The 25,705-nt window shown below is 40.9% G+C and overlaps 1 protein-coding gene across 3 annotated transcripts; it reads left to right on the forward strand.

Annotated features, from left to right (window-relative positions):
* The first annotated feature begins 4,568 nt into the window (after positions 1–4,568).
* INSIG2 (insulin induced gene 2) lies at positions 4,569–22,962 on the forward strand. Of its 3 annotated transcripts, none has more exons than XM_048485715.1 (6): positions 4,569–4,669; positions 15,220–15,564; positions 17,338–17,462; positions 17,834–18,000; positions 18,918–19,017; positions 19,842–22,962. In XM_048485715.1, the coding sequence occupies exons 2-6, from the start codon at positions 15,279–15,281 to the stop codon at positions 19,881–19,883; spliced, it is 720 nt and encodes a 239-aa protein (XP_048341672.1). In that variant the 5' UTR covers positions 4,569–4,669; positions 15,220–15,278; the 3' UTR covers positions 19,884–22,962. The 3 variants fall into 3 exon arrangements, with proteins under 3 accessions (XP_048341672.1, XP_048341673.1, XP_048341674.1); XM_048485716.1 differs by lacking the exon at positions 4,569–4,669 and adding an exon at positions 4,722–4,812; XM_048485717.1 differs by lacking the exon at positions 4,569–4,669 and adding an exon at positions 7,139–7,230.
* The last annotated feature ends 2,743 nt before the right edge of the window (positions 22,963–25,705 follow it).

The raw sequence follows: 25,705 nt of genomic DNA on the forward strand, positions 1-25,705 counted from the left end.
GGAGGCTTATCTGGGGAATTCAGATTAGCCTGTGCACTCCCACACACGCCAGCTGGGTGACCTTGGGCTAGTCACAGCTTCTCGGAGCTCTCTCAGCCCCACCCACCTCACAAGGTGTTTGTTGTGAGGGGGGAAGGGCAAGGAGATTGTAAGGCCCTTTGAGTCTCCTTACAGGAGAGAAAGGGGGGATATAAATCCAAACTCTTCTTCTTCTTCTGTTTCAGCGTTATTTCTTTGTATAGTGGCTTTGGTTATGGAGTCAGTCTCCTTAAACATTAAGTATCCATAAACTGTGCATTCTCAGATGGCATTCAATCCCCTGGGGAAAATGTGATAGCCTTCAGATCAGCCACTTGATATCATAAAATGCTCCCCGTGGAAACCCTGACTTAAAACATGAAACTTGCAGACGCCAATGTGTATTCTAATCTTCAGAAGACTCAATCAGAAATCTATTCCACTCATTTTAATCGGGATTTCTTTTTGGCAAATAGCATTGAGCACAAGAACACAGGAAGTGATATTATCCTGTCAGGCCACTGATAGGATGTTTGATCCATCAAGGTATTGTCTACTGGCAGCGATTCTCTAAGTGTCTCAGGTCAAAGTCTTCCAGACTATCTGATCCTTTCAACTGAAGATGCTGGAAATGAATATGAGACCCTTGCATGTCCAATACATGTTCTGTCATTGAGCCCGACAGACGTGAAGCGCTCGGTACCTTTCGCGGTCTGTTGCAGCTCCGGACTCACTTCCTCCCTCTCCGCCAGGTTTGAATTTCTCGACTCTACTGGGGAGTTGAGTCGACTGGCGGATTCCCGGTTGCACTTTTCTGAGCCGAAGCCCATTGATTGGCAGGAATTAACTCCGGCCACTCGGACTCTCTGCTTCATGTAGCCAACTCTACAATCTAAGTATTTCGCCCATTTGCTCAGTCAAGTGGATACCTGTGAAGGCTGAAAAGCCAAAGGGAACGGGGGACACAGCAACCAATCGGAACGCAGCACAGGGAGGTGGTCCCGCCCTCTGAGCTCGGCTCCGGAGACACGAGTCGGCTGCTGTGCGGAGGAACGGGAGGACTCGAGTCAAGGTAAGACTCCGCCGACACGAGTCAAACCTGAGTCGACTCGTGTGTCCGGAAGGGCTCTAAGCAAATCTATTCCAGAGGCTATAATTCTTCACCCAACTGTACATACTCCATGTTTTTTATTTGTGTTTTCTGCTTTTTTATTGTAATGACCACTGGCTATGTACAATACATGCTTTTTGTACCTTTGCATAAATTTTTGTGAGTCAGGGTTCACTTTATCAGGTTATAAAGTTTACAGAGGTTGGAAGTAGAGAGATTTTTCAAAGAGTGTGAAACCAGTGAAAGAGAAAGTGAGCCATTGGATGTGGGTTAGAGCCACCCTTGTTGAAGATGGACAGCATGGAATTAACATAAAATCTGATTTAATCAAGGAAAATACAGTGTGAAACTTGATAAAAAAAGTAATTTACATTTTTACAGGTTGCAGAGTCATTAGAGCATGCAGTGAGCGAGAAAACCACAATTCTTATTGAAGATTGTGGAAAACATAGTGTTGACCCTCCTGATGAATCCCCATTCAGCACTTTCACACTAATGCTAATAGAGTTCTGTTTAATTTTGCTACAACACAGCTACCCATCTGGAGTTATTCCTATGTTCTACAGTTCCTCTGAAGAGAGTTGCATTTCTCATTTCTCTGAAGATATGTTATGTAGGATCTACGTGGGTGTGACTGGTGGCTTGTTTTTTTCCCTGTATATGTCACTTAAGAAGAAGGATATTTCCTAGGTTTGTTAGTGTGTTTCTATGGTATCCCATCAGGTCTGAGGTGCTGAGATGATGTACGCACCTCCCTCCCCTCCCTCTCCCTCCACTAGGGTGGGTCGGCCATGTCCAGATGCCGAGTCCCCTACCCCTCCCTTCCCTCCCTTGCATGCCACCCCTCACTCACTCCCCTCACTCCCCTTCCCTTGCATGCCACCCCTCCACCTCCCTCCCTTCCCTCTCCCTCCACTAGGATGGGTGGGCCATGCTGGGCCCCACCCCTTCCCTCCCCTCCCACCACTTACTCCCTCCCCTTCTCTTGCATGCCTCCTCTCCTTCTGCTAGGGTGGGTGGGCCATTTCCAGATGCCAGGGCCCCCTCCCCCTCCCTTGCATGTCACCCCTCCCTCCCATCCCCTCCCTCACTCCCCTTCCCTTGCATGGCACCCCTCCCTTCCCCTCTGCTCGGACAATTAATAACTAAAGAGTTAAAGAGCTAAAGAGCAATTAATAGCTAAAACAGAGTCCCTCCCTCCCCGCCCCCTCCGTTGCATGCCACCCCTTACTCCCTCCCCTCCCTCACTCCCATTCCTTGCATGCCACCCCTTACTCTCAGTTTACTAACTATAAGGGAAGGTAAATGGAGATAAGCACCATTCTATTCTAACCCTCAATTCAGATTAACTGAATAGTAGAACATGGCAGACAGTGCCGTTGTTGGAATTTAAGTTTCTGAGATGCAATTGATGGATGTGTGACAATGCCTAGCTTTATGGAGAACTGAAGTCCAGGGAAAATATCATATCACCTCAGGAAAGAAACTTTCTTATCCTGTAAAGTATCTACAACCAGTATTTCAAAACTGTCATCTGATAATCGCTACCCTGGGAGGCACCTATTGGAAGCACATGGTTTTAAAACAGTGTACAGTGATGATGTAAAGCAGTTGATAATGGGGAGCCTACTAATTAAATCATAGCTACTGGCATTGCTAAAAATAGGAATGCTTGATCTATGATGGGGGATTACACAACAGAATGAGATAAAGGATGTCAAATGCTTTGCATGTTTGAAGTACTATACAAATGAGTAATAATAATACTCTGACTGGAGGCTTGTTTGTTTTAATCAATACAGACTTCATTTCATCACATGCATGATCGATACAATTGTTTTGATCAATACAACACAAAAAGGCAATTCTCAAATGTAGATAATAAAGATAGCGAATATTCCACAAAGGTATAACACTGGCCCAATTTGAATACTTGTTATGTTTAAGTTGTATTTTAGTTCATTTCTCCCCACACCCTTCTTCGTGAGGCTTTCAGCTTTAATAGCAACTTGGTAACCAGCGAGTGATTTTTTCCCCTGGCATGTTGATGCAATGGGAAAAGTTTCACCTCCAAATCACTTCTTGGAAGGGGGAAAATGCACTTGACAACTCTAACTTATGCTTTGCGTGCATCCCAGAAACTAAACAGAATGTTGTCATTGACTCTAATAAAACACTGAATACATCATTAAATATGGATATTTCTTAATACATGATGTCACTGTCATTTCTTTTTCCAAAGACATTTGTTTTATCTTTGCGTGTTCATTTCACAGGTATGTGACAGACTGGGATTGTTTGTGTGCATCTTCATTACTACTCTGTGTCCACGTTTATTAGGTTGTCAACTTTCAACTTAGCAACTGACAGGTGGTCAAAAAACAATGACAGTGTACAATTACTCATCATGTTTTGGTAATGTTAACATACAAGTGGAATATCAAATTTAATTGGCAAAGCAAGGAGTCTGTGTTCCCCTCTTTATTTTGATATTACACCCGGAAAATGTAGGATAGCTGGCTATTTAAATATATTTAAATATATTGTTTGACACCAAGCTGAGATGGGTGGTTAGAGCAAAAACCAACACATTTCCTCTTACACTATCTCCAGAGAGATTTATGACATCTCTACACCAGAAGCATGTTTGTGCGCGTTGTTTAATCTCTGAAGGGCTGCTAGAGCACTTTTTTTTTGTCTACCCAAAATTTATGGAAATTAGACCCAGGTTTTTTTCTTAAGGCTCCAATTTTGGCAGGCTCCCATAATCAGGATCCCATGCTATTGGAAATGGTGGCCAATTTCTTGATAAATATTCTGAAATAATTATATGGGCTTTCTTCTCTGTATATATTATGTTTGTACACTTTCGACATCCCTCCCAGTTCTCTTGTTTTGTCTAATTTTATCTGGTGTATTTCTTTTGATGCCTAATAAAGGTTACTGTACTACTGAAAAGTGGCAACTACACCTGCATCGCCCAGGCTAGCCTGATCTCGCCAGATCTTGGAAGGTAAGCAGGTTGGCTGTGGTTAATATTTGGATGGAAGGCCAACAAAGAATTAGGTTCTCTAGTCTAGACAGTGGCAAACCGCCTCTGAACGCCTTCTGTCTTGCAAACCCTTCAGGGTGTCTGCAAACACACACACCTTGGTTTGGCCTGCAAAATATTTTCCTATTTTCCAACATATTTGCGTTTAGTGTCTACAAGAGGTTTCCCATTTTCACTTTGCGATCACGGCGTCTCCTCTGCCAGGTAAGCATCCTCTTTTCTTCATGCTGGAATAAACACGGGCAACCTCTGTTCAAACTACTTTTCTTGTTTATGGGGCGGGGAAGAACCAACATGCCGTGCAAATGAATACACGCGGGCAGGGAGGTGGAGGAGAGTTGTAATTCCTCCCCTCGCGCGCCCTTCCTTCACTTTCCCTGGCTGCTCCCGACTTCCTTGCAGGCTTCGCAGCCGGGCGGAAGCGCTCCCCTGCAAAACCGAGGGGCGGAGACTCGTCCGGCGGGGAGGGTGAAGATGGCGCAGGCCGGGTGAGTAGCGGAGGGGAGTGGGCGACTTTTGCGGTGGGCAGGGAGGGTTGGAGACGGGGGCGGGCGTGGACGAGGCGCGGTCTGGAGTCAGGCGAGGAGCCTCCATGACCTTTCCTGGGTGGCAGCCGCTGTTGCGGAGCAAGGTCTGTGCTGCAGAGAGCCGCAGAGCTGTCCTGGGTCTCTCCTTTCCCCCCCATTGTATGAGAATGGTGAGGAGAGGCGGGTGGTGGTGGGTGGGTGGGTGGGGGGTTGTAGGAGAAGGGTTGGCCAACCCCGGAGGGGGAAGATAGCAGGACTGTCCTTTTCATATCCCTTCCAAGTAGTTTGATAAGTTTATGCTGGATTTTACTATTTCTGTTGGGTATTATTTCGATTGTTTACTTTCCAAAGTGTGTCTTCCATGATGATTCCAGAGGGGAAGCCTTGTGGGTACGTTGTGACAAACGTACACAGGAGTGCTGAAAGAAAAAGAAAGAACAGGATTAAAACATGGGACTCCCTGCCGTGTATTCCTATTAGCCAGATTACTTAAAATAGTTTCAACGTTTGTTAGTTACGTTTGAATTTTAGATAATTACATTTCACTCTGTGCTTCCTGCGTTTCACTGCAGTTTGACAATGGGGTCTATTTTTATGTCTCTCTCATATGTCCCTTCATATGTGACTGCCTTGTTGCAGCAGCACATGGCATTTGAAGGGGCTCTGGTCCATACAAATTTATGCCAGGGTGGAATTTTGTTAAGGTGTCACAAAGCTCCTTTTTAAAAAAGGGTGTGTGTTTTTTAGGAATACTCATAGGTTGCTTGTGATAAAAATGAAATCTAAAAGCACGTTATGCAAAGAAAATAAAATGTAAAGAAGAGAAATCAGTGAAGCTGTGCATCCTTTTGAGGCAGGCTGTGCTCTTGTTTCTCTAATCTCTTCCTACGCAACACATTCCTAGCCTGAATAAGAACCTAGAGTCAATATTGGATTTACTGCATCTTAGACATAGTGATCAGTTAATTGTGAGCAGCAGTTTTCTATGTGTGGGCTGTTTATGCATAATTATTCATGGCTATAAAGAGGTGTGTAAAGCCTACTGTTGTTCCCATTTTTCCCATTTTATGGATAGGGAATAAAACGGCAAGAGCATCAGTGCGTTCTAGATTAAGTACTGGAAAAGAGTTCCTGTGCAGTAAGGAAGCTATGCAAGTTAATAGTTAAGTCACAAGGAAAGTCAAAATGAAATTACAAGAATAGGGGTGATGGCTGTTGGCTTTCCAGAAGTTTTTTCTTTTGTTTTCTCCAGTAAATTATTTGTATGTGTTTAAGTAATAAATATTAATACCTTCAAACTGAATATTTATGTATTATGTTGTCATTTATAGAAAGATTTTGTGCATAGTGCATTATAAATCTTATTTTTATAGAAGAGGAAATCAAAGAGGGAAAAATGTGGGAGAGTGTCTTGAATCAGGTCAAGAAGGAAATAAACAAAAGAATAAATGGTCCTCAATTCTATATGCCTGCTTTAAAAGATCCCACCCCAACAAAACCTATATTATGTTGTCTGTTCTGCAAGTTCAGGCAGCTAATAAAATAATTAAGGCAGCTAATAAAATAATTAAGAGGCTTTTAAAATTTAAAATGTGTTTTTATTTAAAAGGTTGATTAGTCTTCAGTAACTTTTATCTGGTTGTGATTTAGAAGGTTGAAGAATCAAAGATGTATCTTGGCTAACCTTTTTCCTTAAAGCACATAGAAGCTTGTACTGGCTTCTCCTCAATGATCTCAAGAAGTTGTGGTGAAGGAAGGTGCTGTCAAAGTGCAGCCAACATGGGCTTTTAGAGGCGGTTTGCCATGGTCTACTTCTGTGTAGCAACTATGGAATTCCTTGGAAGTCTCCCTTCCAAATACTAACTAGGGATGACCCTGCTTAACTTCTGAGATCTGTTGAGATTGGGCTAGCCTGAGCCATCCATTTCAGGGCCTGAAGAAGTTAGACCCTTTATAAAGTTTATCTCATGCTAGGTCCATTCAGAGTATATAGTACTGGGAGCTGAGTAGTAGACATTTTTGTGTGAGTTTTTGACAATGGATAGTCACATGTTGTTCATCACATCACTTGACATTATCTTTAAAATGACCGCATGGAATGAACTGTCCAAGTAGGAAAGAAACCCTTTTTAAAGATGTATGAAAACTATTGCCCAAATTATAGTGAAATTCTCAAGGTTGTACAACTATCTGCTTAGCCACATCTCTTCAAATACATCCAAAGGAGGCATTGGAATTACCTGTAACATATTTTTGATCAATCATATTCGGACAAAAATAAGTTAACATATATTGGCATTCAGATACTACTGCTGCTACCACATAAAATATAGCAAAATTTATACATTTGGAATTACTGTGTTCCATAAATCCACTTGCATTCTTGTCAACAGTGACTGTCCTTCCCCATTTCCCCCACAATGTTTTTCTTCCCAAGGAACTTTTTCCGGATGTACTAAATAGCATGTGGTTCTCCTCCCAGAAGAAAGAAGAGGAACCATCCTGAATTGGACAAGTTTGAGGTGGCTACAAATAATGGCTAGCTAATAAACCAGGCTAAAATGTGTTGGTCCAATATTTATGTTCATCTGCTTAGTAAGCCACATGGTAAAACACTATATAAATTATAGTATGCTCATGTAGGGTGCAACCAGACTGCATTTACAGTTGGTGGTCTGCAAAAAAAGTGCCATCAAGTCACAGCTGACTTATGGCACCCCCGTAGAATTTTCAAGGCAAGGGATGTTTGGAGGTGGTTTGCCATTGCCTGCCTCCACATGGGCTGAGAGAGTTCTGAGAGAATTGTGACTGGCCCAAGATCACCCAGCAGGCTTCATGTGGAGGAGTGGGGAAACAAACTTGGTTCTCCAGATTAGAGTCCACCGCTCTCAACCACTACACCACACTGGCACCCGAGTTACTGAAATATCCTCTATTCTCATGTTGGATGAGGTTGAATTACATTCCATTTGTACATTATTTCTGGATCCATTTGGAAGTAAATGAAGGCTCTGGGTTGTGTAGTTTAAGTGATGGAGTAATCTCACCTGTGTGTAAACCTATCTTAAATTAATATGTGTATGTAAGAACCTTTTTTTCTGTTCTTCATTATGTACACAGATACATAATGCCCTGTTCTTTTCAAAGACTGTGATATATAGGCTATTTCTAGAAGGCACACGCATTCCATAAATTAGGCCTCTGGATGCCTGCAGGGCATAGGATAACTGAGGTTCATCATGGTCTTCCATTATTTTTATGTATTTTATTTAAAACATTTTAATGCTGTCTTTCTACACAAGTTAAAGCGAGCAACAATCAAAAATATTTCAACCAGCTTAAAAATATGAGCACCTATCAATTAAAACATGAATTAAACAAGACACATAAGAAGGGAGGAAGGGACAGAGAGAATGCCAAACAGAAACGTTTTTATCTACTGGTAAAAGACAAAAGTCCAGTGACATCTCAAATGCTATCAACATTTAGATAGTAGGAAATGAATCTTTGTGGGGAAGGAATTCCATAGGCTTCATGCGGTGATCAAGAAAGGCTTTTTTCAGGTTGCTATACACCTTACCTCATATCAGAAGCACCTGATGCCAGAACCCTAAAGATGATCATAATGGTAGAGTAGATTAATATTACTGTTAGTGGCAGGGCACATAGCAATATATATAGCAGGTGGTAGGTAGCTGACTGAGCTGGGGTTTCAGATGGAAAGGGAAAGCTCTCAATAAGATACAGTCTCCTTACAGAACACCATGCAGAAAGGCAGACTGTGTAAGTAGGTTAAATACAGTTGTTCACAGCATTATTTCATAACGCTGTTATCCCCAAAGAAATGTTTGTGCAACTGAAAATTCGCTCAACAAGGAGCTCCTTTCTAAGAGTAAAAAATGCCTCTTAAATATGCTGTTTTCCCTGTGTACTGTGTTGCCAGTGCTACACAGCTCTGGCATAAATACATTTGTCGCTTAAATGTCTGCCCTGTTGCAGTTGAGCCCTGTTGCTCAAGAGGTTGAACTTTGGCTGTTTCACTTTTATTTGTTTTTTAACCTTCTTTTCTCCCACATGTGAATTTTGTAGTGAAATATTGGCAGCTAAAAATGATGGGGGGAAGGGGGCAGTGATAAGTCACACTTATTACTAAGATTTTTATCCTGCCTGTCTTTTTAAAAAGGAAAACTGATGGTAGCCAGAAACATCAATACCATTTATGTTTCATCTGTAGCAACTTTGAGTGTTGTACAGTTCTGTTAGCTCAACCTATTGAATGTAATTCCAGAACCTAGAATTGGTTTTTTCTTAGAATTATAGGTTGAAAAAAAATGCATCCCCTTAGTCTAACCTCCAAGACAAAAGGAACTACTTGTATTTTGAAGATTGGTAGATTTATTGTAGCATCAGCTTTGTGGACTGGAGCTCATTACTTCATGAACTGTCCACAAAAGCTGCTCCTGCAATAAATCTGTTCATCTTTAAGATGTCACAAGGCTGTTTCTATGGCAGTAGACTAAAGGCCACCCCTCTGGAATCACCCCAAATCCATGCCATTAAGTTAATATCAACCTCAAATTTTTCGTAGATTCCTGTCAGTTGTCCCCATTCCCTTTCTATTAATACTCTAAGATACTCTATTTAACCTATGGCAAAATTAGTAATATAATGCCTATCTTATGTTTTTTGGCCCTGTAAAAGACAAACTTTTATTCCAGTGACAATGATTTTTTAGCGTGGATATGAAAAGAAAATATACTAGCAGCCAGGTCATAACAGCATTAACAAAAGTCCAATTTAAAATAAGCTGTTTAAGTGAAACCAGAAACTCTCAAAGACATTAATCTGTTTGTTTTGAATATAGTGCGAAGCAGTTCCAAACTCCCAATAAGCTTTGGGTCTGAAAAGCTGCTTCTTGAGGATTTGCAGAAATCTGAATGCTAGATTTAGCTTTCCGTTGAAAAGGGGTCTATTAATGTGGAATGTGCAGGAACCATTCTTGTTGCTACACACTGGATTTTTAAGCTTTTGTGATACAACATGGCTTAGATCAGATGTTTTCCTGATTTATGTGGTATTTCTAGTCGTTCCTAGTGACATTGGGACACAAGGAAGATCAGGAAGAAATCGGTATGTTTCACTTCCAAACGCTCCTGTTGTGTTGATTCCTCTTTATTTAACAAAAAAGATTGGAAACTGAGCTAAATACAGCTGCAACAGATTACTATCTCAACACCTTGCAGCTCACCTTTTAGACAAGGTTGGATTAGTGGCTTATCTGCTGGGAGTCAATTTTACAGATAAGAGAAACTTCAGGAGGAAGTTTCCATTAAGGACAGTAGAGTTTCCCTTCCCCCCCCCCCCCCCCCGGCAGTGTGGTAGATACATAGAATAGAATAGAATAGAATAGAATAGAATAGAATAGAATAGAATCTTTATTGGCCAAGTGTGATTGGACACACAAAGTTGAATTCTGGTCTCCGGTGCATATGCTCTCAGTGTACATAAAAGAAAAATACATTTGTCAAGAATCATAAGGTACAGCACTTAATGATTGTCATATAGGTCTAGTAAGCAATCAGGAAACAATCAATAGTAATGAAAGCATAAAATGTAAAATCTTAAAATAAGATAAAATGTCAGCACAGGCTATAGTCATACAGTCATAAGTGGGAGGAGATGAGTAATAGGAATGATGAAAAAAGTAGTGCAGTAATTATATAATAAATATATAATAAATAGTTTGACATTATCGAGGGAATTATTTGTTTAACAGAGTGATGGCATTCGGGAAAATGTATTCCATACTAAGTATTCCATACTAAGTATTCCATACTAAGTATTCCAACATAGTATTCCATCTAAGTAGGCTACAGGCCAGTAGCCAGTTTTTCTTTCGCATTGTGAGACAGACATGTTCCCAAGAACTCTCTTTCCTTCCACAGCAGTTCTTGCTGCACTATGAGATGTGTATTTGTTTTATGTCCTTCTGGATTCTGTGGCAACAGAGAATCTTATAGCTGTTTTTTTTTCCAGATATGCTTATTTCTATCAAGGGGATTCACATAACTAAAATAGAGGTGAACAGTAACTATTTCTGTGTGTTTACACTGTACTTTTCTGAAGTGTAACCAAAGCACTTCATAGGTCCATAAGTCTAAACATTATTCTGCTTTCTATACATTCTGCTTTCATCAGTAGATGGCCAAGTGCTTGTTTGAATATTTATAGCACACTTTGTTCTCCAGTGGGGACCCGAATTACTTTCAAAATTGTTCCTCCCTCTTCCATTTCATCCTCATAACAATCCAGTATGTTAGGTTAGGCTGAAAGCAAGCAGATGGTGTAAGGTCACCTATCAGGCTTCCATAGTAGAGTGGAAATGTGAACTTGAGTCTTCCATATCCTTCTGTGGCACTGAACCACTACACTACCTCCAAGTTTGCAACCTAAGTGACCAGTACAGCCACAAGCAGAGGTGTAGCTCCAAGGGGCTGTGGCGGGGGGGGGGGGAGCCCAACACACCGGGCGCGTCCCTGTGGGGGTGTGGCAAGGGCGTTCTGGGTGTGTGGGGGCAGGGTGGGGGCGGAGGACCCCCCTTGCTACACCTCTGGCCACAAGGGCAGATGGACGGTTTACTTAACCAAGAAAAATCCCATCAGGCCTTGCTCTAAGGGCCATCCCTCCCTTTCAGTGGGTCCAGGCAAGGAGGGCTTCAGAAGCTTGTTGCATAAAGAGAGATTGGGAGCCACTGTGCCTCTGCACCTCCTAGTCCAGGCCCGTACCCAAACCATCAAGGACAAATCTGGGCATACCTCTATGCTTTTCTTGAACCTAGCAGTGCACTTATTCATGCCCCACCCCATCGAGGTTATGAAAGAGGATCGCTGCACAAGGGCTTCTCGCTTCAGCTGACAGTCCCCTGCCCTCAGTCGATGGCTGCTCTGGCCTCTACCGAGACCCAGGGACTTACTGCAAACCCTGGCCCCTGCCTGGTGGGAAATGACTCTTCCATCTGCTGTTAGGGGTCCTCTTAATGTGGACCTTGGTGGGAACTCCACAGGGCCTGTAAAACTTGGCAATTATTCCCACCAAGCTTTTTTTTTTTTTTTTTTTTTTTTTTTTTTTTTTTTTTTTTTTTTTTTTTTTTTTTTTTGGGGAGGCTGGCCGAGGATTGCCGCCCACCCTTGATGCCCTGTATTGCAGCTTATACCATCTCTGGCACTGCCCTGTATTCCATCTCTGTTGTTGGCATTGCTGGGCCCCCTCCCGGGCTTAGAATCGGACACCGTTGATTACTACTGATTATTAATGATTAATATGAATTATTATCGGCTCTGTGATACTGCTGCTATTGTGTTTTAAGGGATTTTAATGTTTGTTGTTCATAATTTGTATTTTATTGTGTATTGATTGTTGTACACTGCCCAGAGCCCTTTGGGGGGTTGGGCGGTCCATAAAATCTAATAAATGAAATAAAATGAAATGGGGGTCAGTCTTTGATCTGTACTGCTCCAAGTGTGGTTCATTTCAAACATGATTTGAAATAGCTGCTCAGGGGAGGAGATTGCTCCACATGCAGACCTCAGACAGTTCTTTCCCTGGATGCAACCAATTTTTAAATGCTATGGATTTTCAGATTTCACACTACATGTTTTGCGTGAGCAGAGCCTCATCTTTCATTCGTTACAAAAGAGAGAATGTTTTATAGGATTTTTTTTTCAGTACTCCCACAAATTTCTGAATTTTTCTGTTGGAAAAATGAAAGTAGACCCTATGGAAAAAAGTGTCTGTGGGGGGGGCGGGGGCGAGGGGGGGGCTGGATGGACCAGAAACAACCTTAAAATCTTTAGTTTGGAGTAAAGATTACATGGGTCAAGTCTCTTTGTGCTGAATGAATGGAACCCTGCAGCAGATGATATTAGCTTGTGGAAGAGAATGCCAATTGTTTTAATTGTGCTTGTTTGGGAATTCTGTACAGTGTCGAAGGACAGGCCAGCGGTTCTCTCCAGCTGCAGACAGGTCAATGCATATGGAGTCTCTGCACAACAAGAAACTGTAGAGGGGAAACAAACAGCTTTTTGCTGCTACATCTCTTCCCCTTGCTCATGAATAAGAATGATCAAAAGAGGCAAATGGCTGGCAGCTTCGGAGTGTACAAAACACCACATTCCGGGTCCCCCAAGTTTAACTTCCAGGTTGGCTTTAGCTGTTTGCCCAGTCAGAATGCTTGTTATACATGAATGTGACACTGAATCCATGTAGAACAAGAGATTTGACTGACAAGTTGGAAAAAGGTATCTGGGAAAGGAATTCTGCCATTGATATCCAGAGGATGTTGTAGGCAGAATTGGTGGGGACAGGGCAGCTTTCTCAACTGCTCTATGCGGTTTAACTTGTGAAGTATGTCTGTACTACTTGTGGAGTGATTTGAATTACCTTTTTTAAAAGGTCACTTTTTCAGCTATGTAGTGGGTATGCCAAGCCCATACCATGTTGTCATCTAAGATGATTTTGCCACGGTATTTCATATTCTGGTAATTATCAGATTTGATGTGACTAACTTTCACCTTATATAGACTTCAGCTAGTAGTTGGTCATCACCAGCATTTTTAGAAGGTTGTGAAAGTGCTGTTCTGTGCAGTTATAAGCACAGTAGTGCCTATTCTGTGGTTCATTGCTGCACATAGTATCAGTAGCAAGATTTACACTACATGATAAGTAGTTTCCTAGATGCCAAGAGAACTGGGAGGGCATGTTGGTCATCCCCCAATTACCCCAACTTTGCCATTGTTAAGAAAAACAGCTGGAGACTAATTTCTTCTTGGTCTACAACAATTAGATAATTCAGTCTGTTTTATTATACCCTTTTGGTTTTCTTCCTTTTGTACATTGGCTTCTTGCTTTTAATTTAATAGTTACTTCAGTTAGATATTGTCTCTTTGAACTGCCTTGTGAGAGCCAGCCATGGCTGAAAAGTATGTAAAAATTTTAGAATTGTACAACTGGATTGCATAAATTGCTGTGTTGTATATATTGAGTACACTAGACACTGTTTTAGTATATCATCTTCAGTCTGTTGCCTGAAGTCTCAATTGTTTGTAAATCACATCTTAATAACTACTGTTATGAATTTTGCCATGAACATGTTTGAGTCACAAACCCACCCTTGGTCTTGGTCTTTCATTCACAGCCAGAATGATAAGGAATATATTGAAAAAAGAAAGCAAGCTGGACAGCGTAACTAACACAGGATCACCTAATCTCTGTCTTAATGTGGTAGATAATATGTTCATCTTAGCAGTAGTGGTTAAGAGCAGGTGTACTCTAATCTGGAGGAACCGGGTTTGATTCCCCGCTCTGCCACCTAAGCTGTGGAGGGTTATCTGGGGAATTTAGATTAGCCTATACACTCCAACACACGCCAGCTGGGTGACCTGTGCCTAGCCCAGGGGTAGGGAACCTGTGGCTCTCCAGATGTTCAGGAACTACAATTCCCATCAGCCCCTACCAGCATGGCCAATTGGCCATGCTGACAGAGGCTGATGGGAATTGTAGTTCCTGAACATCTGGAGAGTCAGAGGTTCCCTACCCCTGGGCTTTAAGCTTACAGGTCTTTCTGAGCTCTCTCAGCCCTGGCATAATCTTTGATTCTTCACAAGGGAAAAGCGTTTGTTGCAGGAGAGTCCGGAAGGGAAAGGGAAGATTATCAAAGTTCCTTTGAGTCTCCCTTTGCAGGAGAGAAAAGGATATAAATCCAACTCTTCTTCTTCTTCTTCTTTCTTCTTTCTTCTTCTTCTTCTTCTTCTTCTTCTTCTTCTTCTTCTTCTTCTTCTTCTTCTTCTTCTTCTTCTTCTTCTTCTTCTTCTTCTTCTTCTTCTTCTTCTTCTTCTTCTTCCCTTTAATTGTAGAGTTAGCTAAATGCTGGTGAAAACTGGTGGAATAACTCAATGTGGAGCTTTGCACCAGTCAGTTGGATGTCAACTGTTCTTAAAAGGAGAACATTTTAAATGGACTCAACTGCTTCAGAGCTTTGCCTCCTCACTTTTATGTAAACCAAAGCACAGGCAAAAGGCTGTTTTAATCCTCAGAGCAGTGCAAATAACACAAGTATTTGGCAGTTTCCCCATTATTCTGTTTCAGCAGTCAACCATGTTGTGCAAGCCAGCCAAGGCATATGGAGAATTGAGCAAAAACCTCATTCAGTGTTCACCATTTATGTGGATGCAGTCACATTCATGCCTGTTAAGAAATCTGATACCTCTCTAGAGAAAATAATGTCAAAGACAAATAATAATAATTAGGTTTTGGAGATCATTCTGGGGTCCCATTATCAAGTACCTAGAATTCTTTCCTGAATTGCCTATCTAGGTATTTCAAGTGCACACAGTTTGAAAACTGGCGGTAGAATTCCTGGTAGAATTCCTCCTGACTTAAGAATTTCTGTGTTGATTCAACATGGTGTATATGTATTCTATGATTGCTTAAGTTACATTACTATTTTTGAACAGGATTTGGAGTACCTCCTGAATGTGTGACAATATTTCTACGACTTGGTTCTTCCTCTTTTATGGACTCAAGATTTCTGAATGTTGTCAGAATGCATGAGGCCATGGCAGATGACAATACACAATCTTTCCTACGGAAGAAGCGTGGCCCGTACATTTCTTCAATAACCAGCCGCAGCCTGAACTTGGTGATCCGTGGAATAGTCCTGTTTTTAATTGGTGTCTTTCTTGCATTAGTATTAAACTTGCTGCAGATTCAGAGAAACGTCACTTTGTTTCCACCGGATGTGATCACAAGTATCTTTTCTTCAGCTTGGTGGGTACCACTTGGCTGTGGAACAGCATCAGGTATGTCAGATCAGTTGTACTGTGGGAACTTGTTGTGGATTCATTGCAGTCCATAAGAGCTCATATTTTCTCCCTTTTCCCCATAGTGTGAATGCACAAGTTATATCCAGGCATGCTGGGCAGTCGCATGAAATCTGTGCATACTGCTTATATTCCCACCAGGTTTCTCTGTACGCCTGAGCCAAAGAATTTGAGGTGGACAGTCGTTTACACTTACTATAATATCTGATGCATTGGTAACCGACTTGTGCATACAGGGGGTACCGCAATAGGGTTGTGATGTTCCGTATGGGGATCCACCCACAAACAAATGCTGCATCCTCAGTAGGATGTCTGATTCAGCAATGATCAAGTGCTATGATGCTGACTTCCCCATTTAACCTAACTTTTATAGCTGCTGCTATCGACTGCCAAAAATGATGGCTATTGGTGGTTTACGAATTTAACATGCAGAAGTTGTCTAAGGGACATTTTGCGTCTCGGGAAGTGGTGGTTGGAAGAGTTCTGAACACTTCTCAGAATTTGTCATAATGCCTGCCAAGAGTAAAACTTCAGAGAAGCTCTGGTTCAAAAGTTTGAGACACATGGCTTAAGAAAGCACAGATATGTGTTCCATAAAAAATCTTATTGCCTGTTACACCCTCTTGTAGGTTAGGAAGCGTTGGAAAGGTCTAAGAAGAAGATTGGTTTGATTCAATTCAGCTGGATTGAGCAGCCATCAGTAACATGCTTAATTTTGTGCTGCTGTCCAACTGATGTGTAGCAAATATGTGGTCTGAGAAAAATGTCTGTAAGTGAGCATGGCATGCCGAGTCTCGTGTTTGAGGTGAATTTCTATAAGCTATGGGTCCTACTATGTCCCAAGCAAAAACTCAGGAAGCAATTTTTAAAGAAGCAGAAGTGAAAAATAAGCCCTTTCTGAATCTCCCCCTCCCCAATATATTTCAGCACCTACTTTCATGGATTAAGTTGTTGCATAATATCATTTTATCAGTGGGTTCCTCTTGGCATAGTGGTTGGAGGAGGCATTGATGGAAGATTTGATTGCATATAAACCCCCATGATAAAACTGGTCCTTGCCTGAGGCTCTCCTTGTGGGATCATGGTACAGATTAATAAACAGATCTGTTGTCTAGCAAACAGATATTATGGCTAACGGCAGTCTTCAAGACTAGTTGTCTCACATTATCTAATTACTTACCTTTGGGGGAGTTGATAAACACAGGTTTTATGGAGGACCTTGATTTGAAAGATTGTAAATCTTGATCTATTTATGCCTATTAAAGGTTAATAAAGATAAAGATAAAGAAAGATTTGAAAGAAATTGGCTGCATGGCTTGTCTTAATACATTGATTTTTGTCCTTCTTGGGAGTGCTTGGAATAGTTTGGTCATGGTTATAGACACATTTTATCTGTCAACTGTCTATCATACCTCCTTTTTTTATAGCTCTGCTTCTTCACTTGACTTCGTATTTATTTTATGCTTAAAAATTCGGCACACACATCTTGTGGTCTTAAATTGGTTTGGATTGATCATTTTGTGTATGTCTTTTTAAAAAATACTGAAATCCCTGGATTGGATTCAAAGGTACCCCACCACATGGCAAAGGTAGCTTTGTCTAGAATGTGTCCCAAGAAAATGAACACTAAATTCAAATAGTAAGAACATCTTCCTAGGTGGAACACAATGGTTAACAGTCCTGCATGAATTTGTATGCCGACATTTCTGGCACAATGTTTTCAGTATTTGTTTTGTTTTATTTGTTTTCCAGCTGTGATTGGGTTATTATACCCCTGCATTGACAGACATTTAGGCGAGCCACATAAATTTAAGCGGGAATGGTCCAGTGTGATGCGATGTGTAGCAGTCTTTGTTGGTATAAATCATGCCAGTGCTGTATCCTTCTCTACAAGAATTAAGTTGGAGGTAATACCTTAACTTTGTAGGGAGTGTGAAAGTTATACCAAGGCCTTCCCAGCCACTTGGATTGCATACACAAAGCATTCTGTGATATGCAACAGTTTGAAAGACATGTTTGAAATAAATCTTTAATAAATATGTAGCACAGCTCAAAATGTATCATCCATAACGTCAGCAAGCATAAAATACCACTACTGACAACTATTCTGGGGAAAAAATAGAGTTTCTGTTGATTGACAGAAGGTATTAAAGGCTGGCGTGCCTGAAAATTTCAGAATGTGAGAAGAGGTATCAATAAATTCATGTTTCCATGGCCTTCTGAATTGGACCCTTAACAATGTTCACAGAAAGTGGATTTTGCCAACAACATCCAGTTATCTCTGACACTAGCAGCACTTTCGATTGGATTGTGGTGGACATTCGATAGGTCTCGGAGTGGCTTTGGCCTAGGTATAGGAATTGCATTTTTGGCCACACTGGTGACTCAACTTCTGGTCTACAATGGAGTTTATCAGTGAGTATATGTATGTATATAATGCACAGTGAAATTATATTCAGTAATGGTTGTGTCTGGCTTATTTGTTGGATGCTAAAACTGCTTGACTTCTTCCATCATCAGCTCACCATGCCCGACACTCATTGGAGTCAATGGATGTCATTACATATGAAGGCATGTGATACAGACTGTTGTTTTTTTTTAAGCAGCCAAGGCAGGGGGTAAGCATTCCCTTTTCCCTCCAGTGCAAATAGATCTCTGTAAGAGCCTATGTATGCATTGCAAATACTTGTAAGGTTTCCTCCATAACTCAAATAACTGTATGTGGGTTGGCGATCCCTCTCTCATTGCTTCAGCTCTGATTCAAATAGTTTTTCCACCCTACCAGGATTGCTTTTAAAAATTAAAAACAAAAGCAGAAAATTTCATCGTGAATCTTTCAAGATCTCACCTAGTTTGACTCTAATGTTGCAACCTAAGATACAGAAAGTAATTTGCCTGACTCTGTTGCTGTTCAGACTGTGTCCTTCTGCACTTTCTGGTAATTCCTGCTCCATTGTTCCTACATGCAGCATTATTAATAAGAGAGAGTAATTCCTAAGGGTTTGCATAAGGTGTCTTGCCACTCCCAGTGAAGTAACTGCTGTGCTGGAACTTGCAGTTCCTCAACTGGTGTGCCACAGTTTTATACCATAAGCATGAATGCCCTCTTAGGCATCATATGGGCCTTTTTAAATTACTGCTAAGTGGCAGGGTGCAGGAAAGTAGGCCAGATTCTACTGCATCATTCTTCAGAAATAGGACTGTGTATTGCTATAAATGGTTATTTGAACCACTCCAGTTCAATTCAGTTCACAGCCTGAACATACTGGAGTTTTGTATGCTCTGTTGTGTTTAGGTCTAACAAATAATACATGACTTGTCTCTTTCCTTAGGTACACTTCACCTGACTTTCTTTATGTTCGTTCTTGGTTACCATGTATATTTTTTGCTGGTGGAATAACGATGGGGAACATTGGCCGGCAGCTGGCAATGGTAAGTTAGTGTATTATATTGTTTGTAGCATGCTTATGAATGATGAAGCTGCATCCAAAGGTAAGGGGGCCAAAAGGGCTTGTGGGAGAAGTGCGGGCTTCCACCAGTGCATTTGCTTTCTCCAGAGCGCTTACCCTGGTGGAGAGGCAAAACCGCTGATGTGCAGCCGCTTCCGGCCTCCTCTGGCACCTGGACGCAGTGTTTGAACTGCTGCTGCTGGCACAGTAGGGGTGTGGTTGGGGAGGAGCCAACAATAGTCATCTTCCTCCCTGCCAATCGCATCTTATGCTGGTGGTGGGAAATTCAAACATGTGTGACCCTTTTGGGTTGTATAAGTCTGTTCAGCTCCATAGAGGCTTCTTGGCGGCAGGGAGGCTGTTTCGTTGTGCAAGCCTTGCTGGGATGCCTCTCTGGGAGTGGCGGTACAATCATGGCACTACCGCTGCCAACCTCACTACTTGGGAAAGGACGATAAGTCAGGTATTCCCATTTGAAAAAGGTTCTGGTTGCCCATTCAGGTGTGAATGTGATTCAAATAAGTATGAACATCTTCTCTAGAAGTGCAGTATTAAATGCCTAATTTATAGGAATTCAATTCTGTACTACTTCTGCTTCTTTTAGAAATGGTACAGGAACTGTTGCCTGCTTACTTTATAAGCACAGATCACTAGAATACTGGTAGTTGTGGGGCATTTGAAGAATGAAACTCATCTGTTGGGTCCACCCAGCTGCATTATTATTATCATTATTTTTAGCCAAGAATTGTGTTTGCATATCATTCTCTGAAGCATTTACAGCTTAATTTTTTTGTGCTTGATTTGCAGTATGAATGCAAAGTCGTTGCAGAAAAGTATCATCAGGACTGAAGAGAATGAAACATGGCTTTGCACTAGACTACAAATAGACTGTTGGAAGAGAATACACTAAGGAGCATTTGACACGAAAATTGCCAAATAGCCATTTTCTTCTGGTTTCTTCTGCTTTCACCTCTCTGGCCTCCAAGCCTGATCCATTCATACAAGGCACCATTTACTCCAATAGTGATTGCTTCACCTGTAGCTCACTTGAAAATTCTGTACTTGGAATTGATTGTGTAGAATTTGGGTTTGAATGCAACATGTTGAACAAGATGGTGGTTTTTATAGCTAGGCGACTTTTCTTTCTCCTGGGTTTGGCTAATGTCATCCTCTTCTCTCTCTTTTTCATAATGTTCCAGTGCCAAACCAAACTTTTTTCTTCTCTGCAGGCTCCATTCCATCTTGAGGAATGTGCTGGTCTTAGAGGAGAGGTTACTTTTTAAATTATTTTTCAGGACTGTGATATAGAGGTGATTAGAAAAGGCATTGATAAAATTAAATCAGGAAAATAATCCCAAATGATGTCATCAGTAATTGAAAATATCCATCCTCAGGTCATCCTCATATCAGGTGCATTGACCGGTAGCCAACATGAGGTGCTCGTTCTGTGTGCTTTGCACTTAAGATGCATGACAAATCTGCACTTACGTCATCAATACCTGTAACGTGTGTAGGAGTATTGCCCCTTCGCAGATGGACAAATGCAGCAGGAAATGCAAGCATGCTCCAAAGGAAGTGATTGTTGCTGAGGTTACCCAGAAACAAACCCTTTTGCAGGCTGCAGCTTTTGCTCTGCAGATGGGAAAATCCCAAACTTCCTTAACTGCTTTGAAATATTCCTTGGTGTAATTTTTCCAATTTTCGCCCGTAAGTATGTGCTTTCATGCATTTTGTTCACAGAAGCGTTGTCTGATATGACCTGTTCTTGTGCAGACCTAATTACAGAAATAGATGGGAGTGTTCCTGTGCAGAATTGCCACACGTGACAATGGGACTGTGAGAGGAGCCTGATGACTTGGGATCATCTCATGCTGTTGGCTTGCTATGCTTTTATGTCAGCAGACATTTGAGGATGAAGGGTGGGGAGAATATGCCTTATCACAGATGGAGCCCAAGGGATGTTGATCTAAATGGAAACTTAAGTTGAATCTCCTCTGGACTTGGCCAATTTCATTACTTCTGTTTGTCATATGCCGTTTTAGGCTGCATGCTGCTGCTTTTTTAGAAGTAACTTTCTCGTTTTAAAGAAATGTCTGAAAAGTTTTAGGAAAAACATGCCGCAAGCCCCTTGAAAAGGCTGAAGTTGATCCAGAGAACAGATCTGATTAGAAAGAGCATTTATTTTTCTTAATGTGTACATTATGCTCATCAACATGTGAAACAGGCACATGAAGCAGCATTTTTATAGCTTACAATCTAATATATGAAGAATATGCAATGTAAGTCTAGAAGAAAATGTTTGAAGGAAAACGTGCAATCAGTATAACTTTTTTTAAAAAAGCAAATAATATGCAACGTATCAGTAGCTCCAGCTTTCCACTGGCACCTGCAGTTTCATTTCACCAGGCAGCAGCTCCTCCATGTGGCTGTGAGGTTTCAAGAATTAATAATTGAAAGCGCTTAAGTGTTAGTGCATGTCTTCATTGCCCCTCCCTCTAAGTTATAGCACTTATGTATGTATCTGATTTAATTTTAAGTGGTATGAATGATGCTTGGAATTATGGAGATTCTTTAACATGAAATACCACACACTTGACATTTTAGGCTCAGTGGAATTTGCAGCTATCCAGCGATTTTGCTGATAAATATTTATACATGTGACTCACACTTTTTAAGTGGCGTTCTGAGCTTGTTAAGTTTTGGCACAAGATCAACCTGAAGGCTTAAAATCTGAAGTTCTTGTCTCTCGTAAAGACGTTTGTGATTAAATCAGTACTACTGTGGGCAATAAATGAGTGAAGAGTATGGGTTTTGAGGGAGCTGTACCTGAACTCTGTGACTTACCATTTTCTTTCTGCTATTTATGTTCTCTCAGCTCTGTCCATTTATGTATAGAGCGTGGAATAAATTGGAGGAGATGTTGGTTGTACTGAAAGGAGATAATCTTCTGCAATGCAGTATTTCCAGTCTTGCTTGTGGGAGTAAGCTGCCTTCGAGTGAAGTACGATTCTGGTTTGCCACAGATTTTTCATGAATATGAGTGAAATGATTGAAGATAACTAGAAATTGTATGGGACCTCACAGACTGGTGGTACAATTATGGGTCACTGTGTTAGCAGAAGATTATGAGTACCATCTGTATTTTCTATTGAAAAATGTGTTCAGTAGAACAACTTTATCTTATGTGCTTTTGCGTGACATGCTCTTTCCACCTATCTTTGTGCAAGGGACTCTTCCAACTTGCTGAAGAAATCCCAGGTAGTGTTACTATACTGTGAAAAACTTAAATGCATGAAGACAAGACTCAGACTTTACAGATTAACTTGGAGGACAAAGTGCTACTTTTACTAAGAAGTCACTTGTCCGCCAACTTTGTGAGTTGTCCTTGCTATACATCAGTAATAACACATGGTCAGATAGAAAATCTCATTGTGAGAAATATGTTACTTCGCCAGCTTTTGCAGTTGATGTCAGTTCAACTTGTCTTCTCAATTATTTTGGTGAGCTGCTCTGTTTGAATAAGTTCTTGAAAACATCTCATGAAGATTTTGTGAAACAGCCAGTCCATACTAGAATCTTGACTGGAGTGATCTGTAATGGGAATGCTGGAATAGCCTTAATTATAGTGGTGGAAAGATACAGCTACAATATAATGTGTAATTATAATATTAGACTGTCTTCAAAATGTTCTATAGAGAATGAATACGGTATATTTTGGATACAACTTTATAAGCACTATAAATTCTTCACTAGTTGTGAACTGCAAAGGTGGTTGATGTTTACTTCAAATTGCTGTTAAAAGCAATATGTGTATTAAAATAATTACAGTTTTGTTGGACAGGTTTCTTTTTTATTGCCCATGTAGCAATACTTCATAACTGTATCCCAGCAATTATTTTCCAACAATAAAATTAAAACCTTGGCTGTTGATCCGGCATTGTGATTATAAAATAACTTTTGTTTTGTTTTGAAAGGCTATAAGAGAACAGTCTGTTAACACTCTTAAACCAGCCATTGTGTTGAATTAGCGTGATTTTGGCATGACAGCCCCGACCTGTTAATGGCCTGACTTGCGGCAAGTTTCAATCTGTCCTCAGCTACCCATCAGCTTTCCTTGTTACATACCTAAATAAAACAATATGTCCACTGGTCTGATAAAGATTATGTGGAACTTTTGTCGCCTTCACTCTCGGAGCAGAAGTGGCATAGTGATTAAGAGCAGGTGTATTCTAATCAGGAGGAATCGGGTTTGCTGCTTGAGCTGTAGAGGCTTATCTTGGGAATTCAGATTAGCCTGTGCACTCCAACACGCGCCAGCTGGGTGACCTTGGGCTAGTCACTGTTCTTCGGAGCTCTCTCAGCCCCACCTACCTCACAGGGTGTTTGTTGTGAGGGATGAAGGTTAAGGAGTTTGTAAGCCCCTTTGAGTCTCCTACAGGAGAGAAAGGGGGGATATAAATCCAACTCTTCTTTTTCTCTAGTCAAGATACTGCTGAATAAGTCAGCATGAAGCCAGAATGTCTGTGTGTACCCCTCACCCAAAACCACAGCTGAAGACTAACTGTGATTACAAAATTAACTTCAAACTAGAGTTCCAGAATCAATTCAGAAAAACTAGTCAGGTAGTAGAACTGCCCATAATCCAAAAATTACAGCATTGTTTAAGCCGTAATTTTGTGTGATATCTCAGTTGTGCTTATATGTGTATATTGTACGCACACACTTTTTAATCAACAGAGCTGAACAGAATGCTTTCATTGTGCTGCTAAAAGACATAATCTGAAGAACACATATCAGTTTTCAGTTCTGAAACACTATTTTCAGTGCATGTTTCTCTTTGAAATAACCCCCAACACAGTCTTCTTGAAGAAAATTCTGGCTAGAAGACAGTTGTTTAATCTGGTAGAGGTATATGTTTCACCGGGGGTTTTGTCTGTTTATATATAGGTCCATGGAGAAATAATCCCTGCTGAGGAAATGAAATTGAATATCATTTCTGTTGATCATGATGACTGAATAGCATGGATAATTTCTGTTTTATAAAAGGGCAATCTTTGGGAAACAGGTTCTTTTTGGTTCTAAGCCTTTGAACCTGAATAAATTCTAAGTATAGTTAGCGATATCCATTTTAGTCCTAAAAAGTACCCAGCATGACTCCTAAATAACAGCATAAGAAGAAACCTGCTGGACCAGACCACTGGTCCATCTAGTCTAGCTTTTTCCCCTCACACAGTGGCCAACCATTTCCTCTGGAGGCCTACAACAGGGCATGCAGGCTGAGGCCTTCCCTGGCTCTGAATGTAGAAATTCCCTTTATTCAGAATGGCTAGTAGCCACTGATAGACCTATCTGACTAATCCCTTTTTAAAGCTGTCTATGGCCCCTTCTGCATATGCAGAATAATGCACTTTCAATCCACTTTCACAATTGTTTGCAAGTGGATTTTGCTGTTCTGCCAAGCCAAATCCAGCTGCGCAGTGCATTGAAAGTGGATTGAAAGTGCATCATTCTGCATGTGCAGAAGGGGCCTATGCCTGGGGCAAATATCATGCCACACGTATTACAAAATGGGAATGATTTTGTTTCCATAGTGAGAAACTACAGGAATATCATGATCAGTTAATTTCCACTATCATGTTTAGTGTTGTGCTTTTAAAAGTGTTTTTAATGACTCAGAATTCTCAATGATATTCATTACTTCTTTAGGTTACCTAGTGAGTTTGTGGTTAAGATTTGAATCGGCCTGCTGTAGTCATAAGGCATTGGTTGTTAGATTATAGCATTCAGCAACCTCTGCTCTAGCAGCCAAAATGCTGTACACTGTTTTTAGTAAGGCTGGCAGAGACCTTTATTTTCTTGGTGTAGCAACAGCTGCTTGTAGAAACTGCTTTAATCCTGTCTTTGAAAGACCTGGAAAAAATTCCTATGCTGGCAAAACAGTCAGAGAGAGACAGACCAGCTTAGATAAGCAGTTGAAATGCAAAGTTGCCCTCCAGAAATTGGAGAAAAAGCTTGGTTTACGGTACTTAAGAAAGTAGGTGTACCAATGACTATACTGTATAGAGCTGCCATTTTGTTAGCAGCAGTGGGGATGGTGTTAAGCAAAAACTGCCCCTACAAAAAGCAAAGTTTTTTGCTTAACAATGGTAGATCGATTTAATAAGGGTGGGTGGAAGTAGCTGATGGATAATGCTTTGGGGGTGGGGAGTCTGTTTAATTAGGCAAATTGGATGCAGTGTCAATCAAAGAGTTTGTCTTTTTCACAGCTGCTACTTATATTAGCTTTCACATATAGATCTTTGTAATCTGATTTAAAAATGGCTTCTGTTTCTTCCACCTTCATAAGGGAAGTGTAGCATTCTGAAGAGTGTTCTTAGCATCACTTGAAAGAACACCCTTACCCACTGACTTGCCTATACAACTACAGCTATAAGAGGGACTGTGGTAAAAAGGGGTCATGGGAATAGATCCATTAAAGAATCCAAAGGAATAAAATAGAGAGTGAATGGCCTATCGCCATCTTTAAATGTATTTCCTACAGCAGTATATTCTAGTGACAGATACCTAATGCTGCTATAAAGTCAGTGAATCCTCATGGGTAGGTATCAGTTCATGGTAAAAAGTTTTCCTTGTGAAACTTTGACAGAGTCTGAGGCAAGGTGTAATAAATT

This window comes from Sphaerodactylus townsendi, linkage group LG02 (assembly GCF_021028975.2).
Source record: "Sphaerodactylus townsendi isolate TG3544 linkage group LG02, MPM_Stown_v2.3, whole genome shotgun sequence".
Lineage (NCBI taxonomy): Eukaryota > Metazoa > Chordata > Lepidosauria > Squamata > Sphaerodactylidae > Sphaerodactylus > Sphaerodactylus townsendi.

Coding starts and splice junctions, on each gene's coding strand:
- INSIG2 (XM_048485715.1), top strand. CDS start 15,279: ATGGACTCAAGATTTCTGAATGTTGTCAGAATGCATGAGGCCATGGCA. Junction 17,463..17,833: donor GTATAAATCATGCCAGTGCT/GTATCCTTCTCT, acceptor CAATGTTCACAG/AAAGTGGATTTTGCCAACAA. Junction 19,018..19,841: donor TTGGCCGGCAGCTGGCAATG/GTAAGTTAGTGT, acceptor CTTGATTTGCAG/TATGAATGCAAAGTCGTTGC.